The following is a 15561-nucleotide window of genomic DNA, read 5'->3' on the forward strand; positions in this document are numbered from 1 at the left end:
AAACTAGACAGAATGTGGCATTTATTACACCCTGTCTATTTAGACATTCTTTGATGGCGTTCTCTAAAGTGGTAAAATATTCATGAGATCACCATGTCTCCCATATTAAAATGAGAAGGATGAGATGATTAATGAACTTTCCGTGGGCTTAGCAGTTTACAGCATCACAACTAAGAAGGATATTCGTCCCCCACTCCTCCTGCCCAACTCCCATTGGCTTTCATGGGAGTTCTGTGCACATGTTGGAGGAAAAACAGAATATGCCGATCTGCTTCTTGTTTCTGCACAGCTCCAGCATTATTTCTCTATCATTCATAGCAAGTTGGAGGTGGGCAGAAAGGACTAGGGGTAAAGGGTCTCTCATCGGCTTCTGTGCCAAAGGAGCCTGATACATGAGCTCATGTTCTCCATGGCAACAAATTATAATGCGAGAGAGACACCGGCTGTAGGATCATATGGTTCCCAGGCTGGAGTCCCAAAAATAAACTGAAAAGAACTAATACAGCAAAACGTACAAACAGTAAAAAATTAATTGTTGTGAAAACAGCACTTAAAAAACCCCAGTGTTCTGCGATCGGTGTGTTTTGGTTTTTTAATTTTACATGGAGCTGCTTGTTATAAAGTAACACAAATGCTTGCCCTTCATCTTGAGCATCTTGCAAGAAGCTCAGTGGGCTTTATAGTGTGCTGCAAACTCTTGGACTTCCTGCTGAAAGTAAGTGCTTCCCTGCTGCACAGCCGTACTTTAATGCCCAGATCAAAACACCTGCCATAAAACAAATCACATTTGACAAAAAAAGATATTTCTTCTAAGCTACAATTATCTACATCAAGAGCTCCAGGCTGAGAGTTTATAGGGCTCTGAAGAAGCCTAGTCTTATTATAGCAATTAGTCCTTTTTCATCTATTTATTTGTTTACGGTAAACAAAAATTCCATTTGGTAAATCCGTTCCAGAAATCAGATTTACCAGAATTACATGCATCAGAATTATATTGACTACTTTAATAGATCAACATAGCTTTAGCAGCATCTGGATTGAGCCCCTTCACTCAAACTAACATTTGGATTGAGCCCCATCACAAAAAAAGCCATTTTATCCAGGGATTTTTACTGTAACATTTCAGTTCTGCCAGTCTTTTTAACAATAGCCTTTCACTATTTATTCAATAGCCTTCAATTTATTGTTGTCTATTACAACTCCAAGCTGATAATTTTACAAGCTTTCTACTAATGTAGATCTGGGTCACACTTTGTTTCCATATGTTGCACGCCTCTTTGTAGTAAAATATATTAATCAGGCTGCTATTAAATACATGTGCAAATTGCAACACTGTTCCTTGCTACTCTGAATACCTGTAGTTTTTCTGAAATGCACGGTATATGCTTATTTTTACAAGAACTGTAGTGTGATAGATAGAATTATATTTAATCCTTTATATTGCATGTATTTATCCAAAGGGGGGAATATTTTTAAATAAATGCATGTTTCTTGAAAGCTCTAGAAACCGAAGTCCTGCGTTTTTTTTGTTGAGAGATAGTTTCAGTGATCACCATCACAAACTCAACCTTTGCCTATAGTTATTTTCTATGAACAAATAGTTTGGATCCTAAATATAAGGACACAGATCATTAGTCAGTATAAATAAGTGCAACTTTATGGATTACAATGGAATACACCTCTACTTACCTCAGCTGTGGAGGTACACCTATATCTACCTCAGCTTTGGATCTGGCCCAAAGGATTTAGGAAATCGTGATGCAGTACCTGGGGGAATATTATCTTTGTAAATAATCCCCAAGGTACAGTTTATGGGTACTGCTAGAACAAGCTCCTCAGCCCTGGGACAGGAATGTAGTTTAGTCTCTGCTAAATTTTGCTCTCCGTTACACACGTACAATTCTGTGGAAGTCAGTCAAAGAGTACAGATATAACCAAGGGCAGTTCCCAGCCTCTATGTTCTTCATTCAGGTGAAATTCACCCCTGTGCAGGGATCACACCTCATGGACTAACAACAACAACATAAACCCCATGTAAGCTTTCAAAAATATGATTTGTTTTTTTCATAGGCCCTGATCAGGACTTTGAGTCAAAAGTGAATTTCACATCCTCTACTCTTTTGCTATCACCAAGAACGGTGCCTACGAGGAGGGTGGTTTTCATGATGTTACACTGTAGATCTAATTAGAGCTGAACTGACGCCTCCAAATATTCAGCATCATGTATTTGTTTTTAACAGAGCTATATTTCCTGCCTCAGCTAACAATCACATTTAAGCTGGTTTCTTTTCAATATCATTACCATAACTTTAAATCCCCCCCAAGTAATGACAAGGGTGCAGCTACACCACACTGGGGCAGACTCAGAATCAATTGCGGCTCAGAGAAGCACAATCCTTCCCCTGCTGGCCCCTCACTCTGGAGGAGGAATGAACTACTTCATCCCATTTCACAGAGTATCTTATTCCCCAGAGTGCCTGGCCAGCTACTCTAGATGGTGAGTTGGGGAGGGACATGGTAATAAATAATAATAATAATAATAATACACAAGGTAATAAACATGACTGCAAAGGCCAGTCTAGACTCTCCACAGAGGGTGGCACTTTCCCTGGAGTGGAAAGAGGTAGAGCCTCCTCTCCCTCCACATCCCTTGTGTGGAACTGGGGTTGCATCTGCACCACGTCTGAATTGTGGATGATGTTATGAAATCGTGTCATGAAATTACTGTGTCACATTCAGTCTATATGTATGTGGACCCCCCATGAGTTAGCAGGGCTGTGTTATGTCTTTGCCAGGTCAGAGACCGTGGCAAAGGATCAGCGCTCAATGATCATGTGAAAAAGTTGTCTCAAGGAAAGATATTGCCTCACCCACTGGTCTCTCTCATATCCAGAGACCAACACGGTCACAACTCCTCTGCAATATTCAAAGTAAAACACTTTGGGACACTAGGTTTTCTACACCTGAGAGGAAACGCTCCCTCCCCTTGTCTGAAGGGGCGGGGATTGGAGTAATGGAGAATTACAGTAACTCCTCACTTAATGTCGTCCCAGTTAACGTTGTTTTGTTGTTACGTCCCTGATCTATTAGGGGACATGCTAGTTTAAAGTTGTGCAATGCTTTGTTATAACGTTTGGTAACAGCCTGCTTTGTCCACTGCTTGCAGGAAGAGCAGCTCGTTGGAGTTAGCGGGTGGGGGCTTGGAACTAGGGTGGGCCGGCAGCCCCACATCAGCTCCCCTAAGTTCCCTGTGTGGCACCCGCCCAGCAGGCTATCAATTGCCGGGCAGTTCAGCTGTCCCTCCCCCCACTGCCATGTGCTACTCCTGCCCTTTGCCTTGGAGCTGCTCCCGGGAGCCTCCTGCTTGCTGGGGAGGGGGAAAGAGTGCTGCTGCTGTCAGTGTGTCCCCCTCCCCTGCTCCTGCCCCGCATCTCCACAGAGCAGGGTTGCGGGGGGGTGGGAAATAGGTCTCAGGATGGAGGGAGCTTGTTGGCAGCAGCTGCTGTCTCAACTTGCTGGTCTACTTAAAAAGGCAATGTACTTAGAGTGTGGTCGGCGTACTTAAAGGGGCAATGCGTGTCTCTCTCTCACACACACACACCCACCCACCCTCCACTGGCACTTTGGAAAGTAGAAGGAGTGGTGTGCTCCCATGGGATAGCATGGGTTCATCATCACGTTCAGTTTCCACAGGAAATGTTTGCAGCCACTGTCACGCATCTATTGTGTCTCCTTCCTCCATTTTTGCTCCCTTGTAGAGTGTGAGGCTACATTAACAACAACGTGTTAACCTTTGAGGGCTCAGTCAAGTGCTAGACCATCATTTACCAGCAAGGCATTCCCTGGGGAACATCCCATCCTCTGACTCCATCACCACAACCAAGCTTCACAATCATATTTGCTATGTACAGTATTAAATTGTTTAAAACTTATAGAGTGCGTGCGTGCGTGCGTATAAAATGTCTTTTGTGTGGCAAAAAAAATTTCCTTGGAACCTAACCCCCTCCCCATTTATATTAATTCTTATGGGGAAATAAGATGTGCTTAACATCGTTTCGCTTAAAGTACCGTTTTCCAGGAACATAACTACAATGTTCAGCAACAAGTTACTGCACCATAAGGCAAAACAAAAGAACAGGTGACCCCAGCAGGAGTCTATAAAAGGACTCCCGGGAGGAGCTGGTGAGAGACCCATTTTGCACCAGATTAAGATGAGAGAGGGTGCTGAAGGGGCAGTGTAGACAAAGGGGTGGACCACCCCACCTGCCCGCCTGATGCAACACAAATGACTTCCCAAGGGAAGGGGAAGCAAGAGAGGGACATTGTGTTTAAGATGTTTTATTGTTTTGTAAGTAAAAGAGCATTAAAATGATAGACCGAACAATGTGTGTGTCTCCGTACTGCTTCACAGCTACTACATGCCCTGATGGAAAACTTTAAACCAGAATTGTCACACTTTTGAGGGGGGGAGAGTTGGCAGAGGGGTGTGTTTATGTACTGGGGAGCCTGAAAGGTCAGTGCTGTGCCCAGAGAGGCTAGACAGTAGGGAAACAAGATCCAACACTTAAGGTTTCTTGCCAGACTGACGTCTGTCTTTTAGCTGAGTGGATTCTTCAACCTTCTGTATGTTGGGCAACTGCCACAACTTCCTTTCCCGCTGTTTATTGAGACGCACTCTCATTGAGTAAAAGTTGAGATATTGCACTCCGATTTAATACCTCTCCAATCTCTGAACATCTGTATATACTGCAAAAACCTTTTATGGCAGCTAGTAGAGTGCATCCAAATAGGCGTCCTTGTAAAGCTACTCTGAAGAGAGGCAGATAAACATGGCTTGGTATAGGACAAAAATAGCAAGCCTGAGATTTCTAAGAAAGAAAAATGAACCTTATTTCTTTTCCATAAAGATCTCCTGTCTTAAAAGACTAACCCCCTGAAAATTGGAACCGAGACCAAGTCAAGGGGCTTTAGTCTAAGGACAGTAGACAGCAGGGGGGAAGCCACACCACAGCATGTGACTCAGGGCAATGCTAACCCATATAGCAAGTACAAATCTGGAGAACTGCAGAAGATTAAGGTTTAGGGTTAGTCAGAGAGGTAGCCTGCTTCTCCCTGATAGCGTGGAGTTTGGTCCTTGTGGATTCCCACTGTGTTTAAACCTACTAGCCATACCTCAGGACAATCCTCACTTCCCCTTCCATGCTTCAGGGTGGAGAGCGAAAATGAAGGTCTCCCTTGCAGGGCAATGACCTGTGAAGCTGTTGTTCTCCACTGGAATTTCCAATGGAACTTTTAAGCCTAATAGACTGGGGTCCTGACCTATGACTATGGTTCCTAGGTGCAATGACAAGAAAAGAAAAAAGAAAAAAGAAAAGAAAAGAAAAGAAAAGAAAAGAAAAGAAAAGAAAAGAAAAGAAAAGAAAAGAAAAGAAAAGAAAAGAAAAAAGAAAGAGGACTGATACTGGACAACTGGATTTGGGAACCATGCAGCAGATTCAACAGGCTACTTTGTCCTGGGACAACAGGACCTACAGTAGAAAGCAAAAGAAACTAAAGCAGTCTATCTGAACGTCCACTTGAGCGGCCCTAAGCATCTGCAGTAAATTTCCACTGAATTTGAGGCTTTCCCCAAACCTTAATGAGTTACTGTCAACTAATAATTCACCTCAGACTGTAAGAGATGATTCCAGGCAGGCAGGCTGGCCCTAAACAGTGCACAAGCTTCTACCCAAATAATTAGTCACTAAAGCTGTAATAAAAACTGTGGTGGGCATTTCACCCAGGTGACCTTACCATCCCGTCTGTTGAGCTTGGCGAAGCTGGGACTCTGAACGCTGAAGAGCTCAGAGGAGCTGTCAAAGGCTGTTAGAGGCAATGAGGATAGTAGTGCATCATCACAATTATCTATAAAACAAAAGAGAAATAAACAGAATGTCAGATAAAAAGTAGGGAGAATTTTGCTCAGTTGGACTTTGGGGGGGGGGGGGGAACCACCACAAACCTATAAGGTCTTTAACAAATGATAACTATTTATTGAGCTGACATTGTGAGCAGATCAGTATGGTTAATGGATCATCTGAGAGGGTTCTACAAGGAAATCTGAACGAGCAGTTACTTAAGTTAGCAGCCAAACTCCCAGTCTTTAACTGTCATGATTGCCCTCTGGTTTTGGTGATCCCAACTTGAGACTGATTTCCAGAAGTGTGGATTATGCCACAACTCTAACTGAAGTCAATGAAAGCTGAAATTGCTCAGCACCTCTGAAAACCAGGCCTTATGTGCCTCAAGTTGGGACCACCAAAAATAGACAACTTTTGAATATTTGAGCTTCTGTACCTACTTTGCTTTGGATGACTACAAGCGAGTGAGGGAGGAAGAGTGCTGGTTTGCCTATGGAAGAACCACCTTTCTACTATAAAACTGACAGGGTTTGTTGGATACCAAAGATGTACCAGTCCAGAGGCAATCCATTGGGTGGTGGGGAAAGTCTCAAGGAAACACCTTCAACTTTGGTTGAGCTATTGGAGAGTACATGGAAATACTTGGTGGAATTTGAAGACTGTCTCAGTCCATCAATAACTGAAAGGCAAATTGATTTTCCCCACACTCATTGTGTGGTAAAATTCAACAGTTCCCATAGAAGACTGTCGCAATGCCCCCCCACCAATCCCTGAGCCAACACACACAGGAGAGTGCTTGGTTTCTCCATTAGCAAAAGACCCTCATAAACACACATATGGAACGTGGGAGTGGAAGTGACAGCATCTCACCTCCATGCTAAGCAGAGAAAAAGTACATACATACAATAGAGAAACTCACAACAGCAGGAGGAGGAGGATAGATTGTACTTAAAGAGAATCCTATACTATGTAGTAAGGTTTCCTCCACCCCCTCCACCCCAAGGAGTTAGGCTAGCTCAAATGTGTGGACTATATGTTATTTACTGTATCTACTTTCTTTTTGTCCCTCAGCTCCTTTTCTCACCATCTCTTCTGAGCAGAACTTGAACCTGATAACCTGCTATGTGACAGCTGAACTTTTGCACCCACAGTGTTTGAATGAGGATGAAGTTAGTCAAAGCAAATTTTCTCATTACTGGCTCTTACATACAAATCCACGATTATAGCACAGGCTTTCATTAGGGGTATAAAAGCATTCATTTTAATGGAATCACCCAGAGAGGAAACACGGGTTTAATTACAGGAGAAGTCCCGGAGTTTAGCAAGATTTCAGACTCCGCAAGTCCCGTCCTTGTACAAATATAATTATAGGGGGAAAAACGTATTAATGCCACATTAAGATTCCAAAACTCAAGACACAAAAAACCCAATGATTTCACAGTAACATTAATTCAGCCGTATTTGCAATTTAGGGCCTGACACAAAGCAGACTTGATGTCAATGGATGCCTTTTTGTGACATTGAGCTACTGAACAGCGTTTGGGGCAGAACAGCGTATTGCAGGAACTGTTGTGCTTAGAATCCCTACCTGAGCTCCCTAGTACACGGGGGAGTGAGCCGCTTGCCCTTTTGTAGGGTGAAGCTACCTGCTCTTGGCAGCACAGCTTCATAGACTGGAATGTAAGGCTCATTCCCATCCTTCCCCCTATTGGTTAATTTGTACTTAACAGCACAAGCAAAGAGCCATTCTTGGGTCTCCCAAAGGCACAGCCAGCACTTTTATATAATACACACACACACACACCCCAACCAACCGGCCACACAGGATAGATTTCCTCCCATGCATATGCACACAAGAGTCAGACACAATCTGATCCTTCATATTTTGATTACCAGGGAGACTTAAATATAAATCTAAAGTTAACCACTTTGCAGACAGAGAACTTTACATTAGAGTTAAGAGCACATAAATTAATTTAAGTGCATAGGCATGCGAGTGCACACCCCCGCAACCTTCTTTATCTGATTGGTTGAATGTATCTCAATGGTTGTATGAAATGTCCTTAATCGTAAGGGAAGACAAATAGAGAATTATTCGTAATAAGTAGAAACACAATGCTAAATCCTGCTCTGAGTTACAATAGTGTAAACCAGGAATAATCGCATCGGCAAAATGAAGTTATTCCAAGTTTATACTAGCATAACTGGAATCAGAACTTGGCCTGTTGTTGGAAAGATAGTTGATAGATTGGTTAAATATTCATTATACGTAGCATGCAAAATGTATTCTTGAAAGCCCTAATCTGAGGAGAAAGCTAGTCATTTCACCAGCAGCAAAGCACTTGATCACACTTGCTAATCTTCTGCAAAATATCTAAGAAAAACAGATGTGTAGTTTTCACGATGGGATTAAAAAGGATCGTGTTAACGTCACTTGTCCTCATTACAGAATCAAGAGGAGAATTACACATACCATTTTGTGTTCCTGTTCTGGGCCCTGATTCAGGAACTTGTGTAAAGACTGCAGAATCAAGCCATTAGTCTCAAGACGCATTCAGTATTGTTGAAATGTCACCACACGGATTTCAGCGCTCAGGATGGTGACTGGACTGGATGCTGGCCTCAATCAAGAACTACACAAATGGTGCATACAGCTCTGTCAGCATTTCTTCTCATTCCCGATTATCTTTCCCTGCATGGCCTTCTCTCTCGAAACGAGCAATACTTGTGTTGAGTTGCCCCATTTCATATAATGGTTTTGCAAAGTGCATAAACATTAAATAGTAACAAGTGACAACAAAACAACCAGCGATCGTGACCTCATTTCATTTCTTACGAGTCTGGTTAGCCTGACACAGATTCAGGCAAAATCACAGAAAGGCTTACATGGGACTCAGTCAGTAAAGAATTAAAAGCACGGTAGCATAATTAATGCCAATCAACAGGAGTTTACAGAAAATGGATCTTTGTTAAACAAACCTGATGATGTTTTTTCAATGGATTACAAGTTTGTTTGATAAAGATAATTGTGTTGACATCATATATTTAGACTTCTGTAAGGTATTAGACTTAGCCATGCATGATATTCTGATAAAGAAAAAAAACAGCCTTGTACTCAAGTCAGGAATTATCCTCCCATGGGGTGTTTCTAACAGAAAAAAGGAACAATGACGTCAAATGGTTTGAAGCTGAAGCTAGACAAATTCAGACTTGAAATAAGCCACAGATTTTAACAATAAGGGTAATTAACCATTGACACACCTTAACTAGGGACATAGCGAATTCTTTGTCACCTGAAGGTTTTAAATCAAGGCTGAGTGTCTTTTAAAAGCACTGTAGCTCAATAGAAATTATGGGCTCAGTGCAGAAATTATTGGGTAAAGTTATATAGCCTGTTGTGACGTTACACCCATATTCTTTATGGAAATATACTTATGTTATGGATATGGCATAACAGATTTATTTTATGCAAGATGGGTCTTGTAAGGTATCATTGGAAAGGTTATAATTTACTGAATGTGATTATCCAATCTGCATGCATGTATCATTTCTGTATCTGGGAAATGCCCACCAGACAACAGGAAACACCCACCGGACAACAGGCCATCAGCCTTGATGCACCATTAGGAACAAACAATAAGAACTTTGAACTTATTAATCTCTCTCCTTCCTGAGAGGTGTCCTGGGACATAGCTGTGATACTAGTAGGTCAGGTGCTCCTGTCATCTGGTACTAAACACCATCATGGACTTCTAGTAATTTTCCACTAAAAGATTCCCCCCTTATGTAAATCTTATTTAAGGCTGGGGAGAAAGGCAAACAGGACTCTTCTCCATTGCCTTCCTGCCCAAGAAGAAAGACTGCTGAAAGTACGTGAAGAGACAAAGGAATTGAGTTGTGGGAAAGGCAAGGGCTGAGTCCAGACTAAGACAGGAGTCTACTCTGTAAAGAGAAATAACTTGAACTGTAAGCTACAGAGACTCTGCAACTTGCCTAAAACAACGTTTAGGGTGAGAAATTATTTCTTGAAACCAGTCTCTAAGATCTTAAGTTTAGTACATGTGTTTTGTTGTATTTGCTTGGTAATCTGCTTTGTTCTGTTTGCTATCCCTTACAATCATTTAAAATATGCCTTTTATAGTTAATACACTTGTTTTTGTTTATTATTAAACCCAGTTTGTACAATTTATTACTGGGGAGGCAAGAAGTTGTGCATAACTTCTTCCACATTGAGAGAGGGGGCGAATTTATGAGCTTACATTGTATAGATTTCTCTACAGCACAAGACAATATTATTTTGGGTGTACTTTCCAGAAGGGAGCTGCACTTGAGTGCTGGGTAAGTTCCTAGCTGAGTTTTCTCATAGAAAGCTGTTTGCAGACTCTGTGCAAGTCTACAGCTGGTGCATCCCTACCTGTGTGCGTGCGTGCGTGTGTGTGCTGCCAAAGGCCAGAGAGTCTAAATCAGAAAAACAGGGAGAGGGAGCCCAGGCTAATGAAGCAGGCAGGCTTAGTGAAATCCCAGTACATCAGGTGGCATCCCAGATGGGCAGGGTCTAACCCATCACACTTGTATTATCCAGGAGGTCAGACTAGCTGATCATAATTGTTCCCTCTGGCCTTAAAAATCTATGAATTAGAATGAGCATTAAATTCATTGTCACTTTTGACTCAAGTAGTGATTTGAACAGAGACCAAAAAATGCAAGTACATCTAGCCTATGTTTCACAAAATTTAGTGGAGCGCAGAGTGGTCCACTTTAGCATGTTATCTGGCCACCAATTACACTGCAGTATACTTTCACATAGATTCTGTTTCCCATTAGGGCTCTAAGACCTAGCTTATAGGAGGTCTGAGGACTTCCCAGTGGCGCTCCTTTAAGGCCATCGTCAAATTAGAAAGGGAAAATGTGCAGGAGCAACCCACTCTACAAATACAATCCACACACTATGCAAAAATCCAACACCTCACCCGATTCCTAGGAACTGGCTTTATTCACTAAGAAATCAACAATGAGGTCACAAAGTTCAGCTCCAACCATCTCACTAGACTTGGTTTCTCTCTCAAGAGCCTTCTCTACGGACGGTACAGCCCAACTTGCAAAAAAAAAAAAAAAAATCTATTCTCAATATATTACTTCTTGACTAGCGGGATCAATACCTGCAAAGTGGATGGGGTATCTAAGACAACACTCCCAGACTTCAATGCGAGTCTACTCTAAAACCACAATTCTTGCACAATAGATCCATCCCTACGTATTTTAGTGACCAAAAATAATTTGTTATTGCTCTTTATTCCTATTAATTCTGAGGTGACAACACAGCTAAGCTTAAGTAAATTGGGTTCCATTTCATCTTATCATCAAGGGAATTGTTTACTAAATTCCAACAGGTAAACCACCTGTCCAAACCCACTGATGTCAAAGGCATTGACACTTGGTGCAACCAAGACTGAAATTGACAAAAACAGAATTGACGAAGTTGCCTAATTTGACACACAGGACCTCTATTACTGAGGAGATTATGAGGCATGGAAAGAAGCCAGTTGGACTCTCAGAGCCACAAGCTAAATTAGCGTGATTTTCTACCTACCAAACATCTTTTACCTGAAATTTGAAATGGAGATTATTTAATTGGGAATATTGAGACACAATATAGAGCCCCATTTTTCTTCATTTTAAGGGGAAAAAAATCTTTACACAATCCCTTTTTAGAGTATAATCACCCTCTAAATTTGATCAGCATTTGAGACTAAATAACTGACCATTTGCTGATGCCTTTTCTTTCATTGTCACAACTTTGAGGAAGTGTGCTCATGAGAAAGTACTTTGGGCTAGAAGAGCAGGATGAGACCATGATTTAGAACAACTCCCCAAATTGTCCAGAAACAATGTGCCTGGCAGTGGCACCAAACATCTACATTTACAGAAAATTGGCACCTCATGACTCTCATAATTAAATTACTGACATACCAGTTTTCTTTAACTGCAGATACTCAATTATTGGCATCAGGACTATCCAACAGAACTTGAAAACATAGGGTAGTAGAATTCAATTTAGCTGATCAGATCTGAAGAACAACATATCTCATGTGCTTGCTCACTCCCTTACAAATTACTATTAGGCTGATACCACTGTTACTAATGTATACTGACACACCAGACCTTCCCACCCCTTCCTTCACATACCACATTGGTCAGTTTATTCCCCTGTTACATATTGTCAGAATCCTAGTTGTGATCTCTCTGGCACAAGTGTACTCACTACCCATCACTGAAGGACTGTGGTACCACCAACCAGTGCTTAATTTGGAATGGAAGTAGTGCTGGGGCTCAAGCAATTAGATGCCAGGGCTCAAGCAATTTTTTACTTTCATAAGTGACATGGCAAACCCAGAGGTGCCAGGGCTCAGCCCTGGGTGAGCCCCATCAGAAATTAAGCACGCCCAACAACCTTTACACTCAGTGCCATGGCAAATGCAAGTATTTAAGGTGCTTCAAATGCTAATCTCGAAAAGCTACAGCAGCTGGTTGGTCTCATTAAAACACTCCAGCAAATCTCACCAGGTGCCACATAATCTATGTGTGGGCCTTCTGCACCTGTGATTGCTCAATAAAATGGCTAAGGGAGAAATTCACTCTAGTACCAGAGAGACGGGATTCAAAATGCTTCTGATATGCAATGTACTCAGTGTAGACATGATCGACTTCAGATCCAAGTACACTACATCCAAATACACTTGAGCCCATCGCTACCTCTCCAAGTGTTCTCGTGTGCATTCTGTATCGAGAGATGGATGGCACAGAATTGTCGAGTTAGTCATACTCTCCTCCAGTGTGAGGAAAAAAAATTCGCTGATGTGTCTAATCAAAATAGGTTTCGATGACTTCTCCTCAGTAGATGTTTCTGTATCAAAAAGGCACCACAAAAAGAATCACACAAGTTTAGTGCCAATGTCAGTCTGTGCTCAGGAGAAACCCAAGAACTAAAATATGCATGAGGTTGTTGCCGGTCAGGATGGAGATGCATTAGTGAAGCTGTGTAACAGTTATTTTCCTTCATCTGCTAAAGGAGACAAACAGGACAGGAGAACACTGATCTCCATTTACAGAGGCCACCTAGAAAGATTAGGAAAGGTTCATAGTTTGTAATGAACACTTAGAAAAGTATGACAATCAATCACTGAAAAGTCCTCAGAAGACTGTAGGCTACACAGTTCTTCCATGCCTGTGGATTTGGATTGCTTCTAGTTGGGCCCTGCGCTCAATGAATGCAATCATGCAGTTGTTGAAGGAGAGATTTTTACTGAGAACTTTCCATTTATTTCTATTCATAGTCAATCAGGGCCACACTGTGCTATCCATTTACTGAGTAGTACGCGACTCTGCCAGGAATCTGACCCCATGGGGAGCTGAGGGCACTTGGCAAGGCATTGGGGATGCACAGGGCAAAACTGTGGCCTATACTGCCGCTGCTTTACTATTAGGAATAACTATTATGTGATGGAAGCACGCACATGTGGTTGGGGCCCTATTATGCTGGAAGCTGCAGAAGCATGGAAGACAGAACAGAAGCCCATCAGAGCAGGGACTGTCTAATGACACAAACAGATGAAGGCTAGGGAAGCGGGATACAAAATACAAGCAAATGCGTATGGAGAAGAGTTGGCCCAGCTTGGTTAGCTACACTAATTGGGGTTACAAGAAGAGAAGGAGGGAGAAGGAAAGAGGAATAGCCACTGCTCAATCACCTGGCTTGGCACAATCAGCAGACTGAAGTGACTCTCAAGGAGGGATCTGAAGAATAAAGTATGTTTCCTTCATGCCATTCCAACGTTAGAAAGGGGACATATAAAGGACGGAACTATCCCCTGGGAAATCTCCATGGGCACAGCTGCCCGGGCTGTTAGAAGTCTGGTTGGCTGCAGCGCCCAGCTCCCAGGAAGTGGTGACATGCCCTGGCTCCTAGGCGCAAGGACAGGTGGGGGGTTCCCGTGCACGGAGCCACCCCTAGCACCGGCTCTGCAGCTCCCATTGGCACCTGCGGGTGGGGGCAGCGCAAAGAGCCCCCTAGCCACCCCTGCAACTTGGAGCCAGAGGGACCTGTCACCACTTCCCAGAAGCTGCCTGAGTTAAGTGCCGCCCAGAGCGCACACCCCGAACCCCCTCCCATGCCCCAACTCCCTCCCACAGCCCTGAGCCTCCTCCCGCACCAAACTCCCTCCCAGAGCCTGCACCCTGCACCCGCTCCCACACCCCAACCTCCTGCCCCAGCCCTGAGCTCCCTCCTGCGCCCAAACCCCTCATCCCTGGCCTCATCCCAGAGCCTGCACCCCCAGCCAGAGCCCTCACATCCCAACCCCCTGCCCTAGTCCAGCGAAAATGAGCAAGTGAGTGAGGGTGGGGGAGAGCGAGCGACGCATGGGGGGGGGAGGAAACGAAGTGACGGGGGGATGGGACCTCAGAGAAGGGGCAGGGGCTCAGGGAAGGGGCGGGGAAAGGGTGTGCGGCTTTCTGCTGTCAGAAAGTTGGCAGGCCGGCTCAAGGGGGGCCCCTCAAAAAATAAATCACAGGCAGCGATCTCCAGCTCCGGGCTGCTAAAAGTCCTATGGCACAGCGAGACGCTCAGGCAGGCTGCCTGCCTGCCGCGGCTCCATGCCCCTCCTGGAAGTGGCCGGCTGCTAGCACATCTCTGCGATCCCTGGCAGGGATGGGGAGGCAAATCCACATGCTGCCCCCATCCCCAGCACCATCCTACAAGCCAGGGGTGGCACTTGCGGGCGTGGGCAGTGCACGGAGACATGCTTTCCCCCTCTCCCCAGGGGCTGTGCTAGGAGCCAGCTGCTTCTGGGAGCAGTGTGGGGCTACGGCAGCCAGCCTGCCTGAGCCGTGCTGTGCCACCGGCCAGGAGCCACCTGTGGTAAGCATCTCCCAGCTGGAGCCTGCACCTTGCACACCCTCCTCCACCCCAACCCCCTGCCCCGATCAGAATCCCCCTCCTGCACCCAAACTCCCTTTCAGACCCCATGCCCCCTCCTGCACCCCAATCCCCTGCCCCAGCTCACTCTTGCGTCAAACTCCCTCCCAGGAAAAAGACTTGTATACAGGGCCCCCACAAAATCTAATAGCCCCGGCCTATAGGACAGTTAATCCATCCCTGTTTGCTGTGCTGTAAACCTGACATCAGTCTCTAAACAATCAAGTAGCAAATTAGCAACTTTGGATTTGGGTGTCTGCACCTTTAACAAAGAGAAAAAAACACTTCAAAATGCAAGCACATAGCTGCAGCACTTAGCATGAGACCCTGGCCTGGACCTGGACCTCCTCCTCTGTCCCAGTCTTATCCAGCTCTGCCCTTGAGCTGTCACAGGAACTTTGACAACATTGAAACTTTTTTCAACAATTTTGAGTCAAGAAATTAATCAAAACATATTCCTGTCAAGTTTTGGCTTCAGTGAATAGGCATTTTTCAACAACCACCACCTTCTGCCAAAAAATTCCTGACCTGCTCTAATCCAGAGTAAATATTTTTTTTCCCCTAGTTGTCTCTTGGAGGCTCTGGTTTGCGTTTTAAAGCTATTTCTATTTAAGTTGGATTTTTGTTGCCAACATATAATTGTATTCATTATTAAAATACCAATAGAATTACAGATGGTGTTGAAGT

At 43.8% G+C, this 15561-nt stretch overlaps 1 protein-coding gene across 5 annotated transcripts in view; it reads right to left on the reverse strand.

The window, feature by feature from the left end:
* CNTNAP5 (contactin associated protein family member 5) overlaps positions 1-15561 on the reverse strand; it is a 419241-nt gene that overhangs the window by 301867 nt on the left and 101813 nt on the right. For all 5 annotated transcript variants that reach the window (XR_012154186.2, XM_073305029.2, XM_073305027.2 and 2 more), the window contains exon 2: positions 5794-5904. Coding sequence is in view for 4 of the 5 variants with exons in the window: in XM_073305029.2 (XP_073161130.1) it covers positions 5794-5904 (111 nt within the window). In the remaining variant the exon portion in view is untranslated. The remainder of the gene's footprint in view (positions 1-5793; positions 5905-15561) is intronic.

Source organism: Lepidochelys kempii, chromosome 11 (assembly GCF_965140285.1).
Source record: "Lepidochelys kempii isolate rLepKem1 chromosome 11, rLepKem1.hap1, whole genome shotgun sequence".
In the NCBI taxonomy this organism is placed as follows: domain Eukaryota; kingdom Metazoa; phylum Chordata; order Testudines; family Cheloniidae; genus Lepidochelys; species Lepidochelys kempii.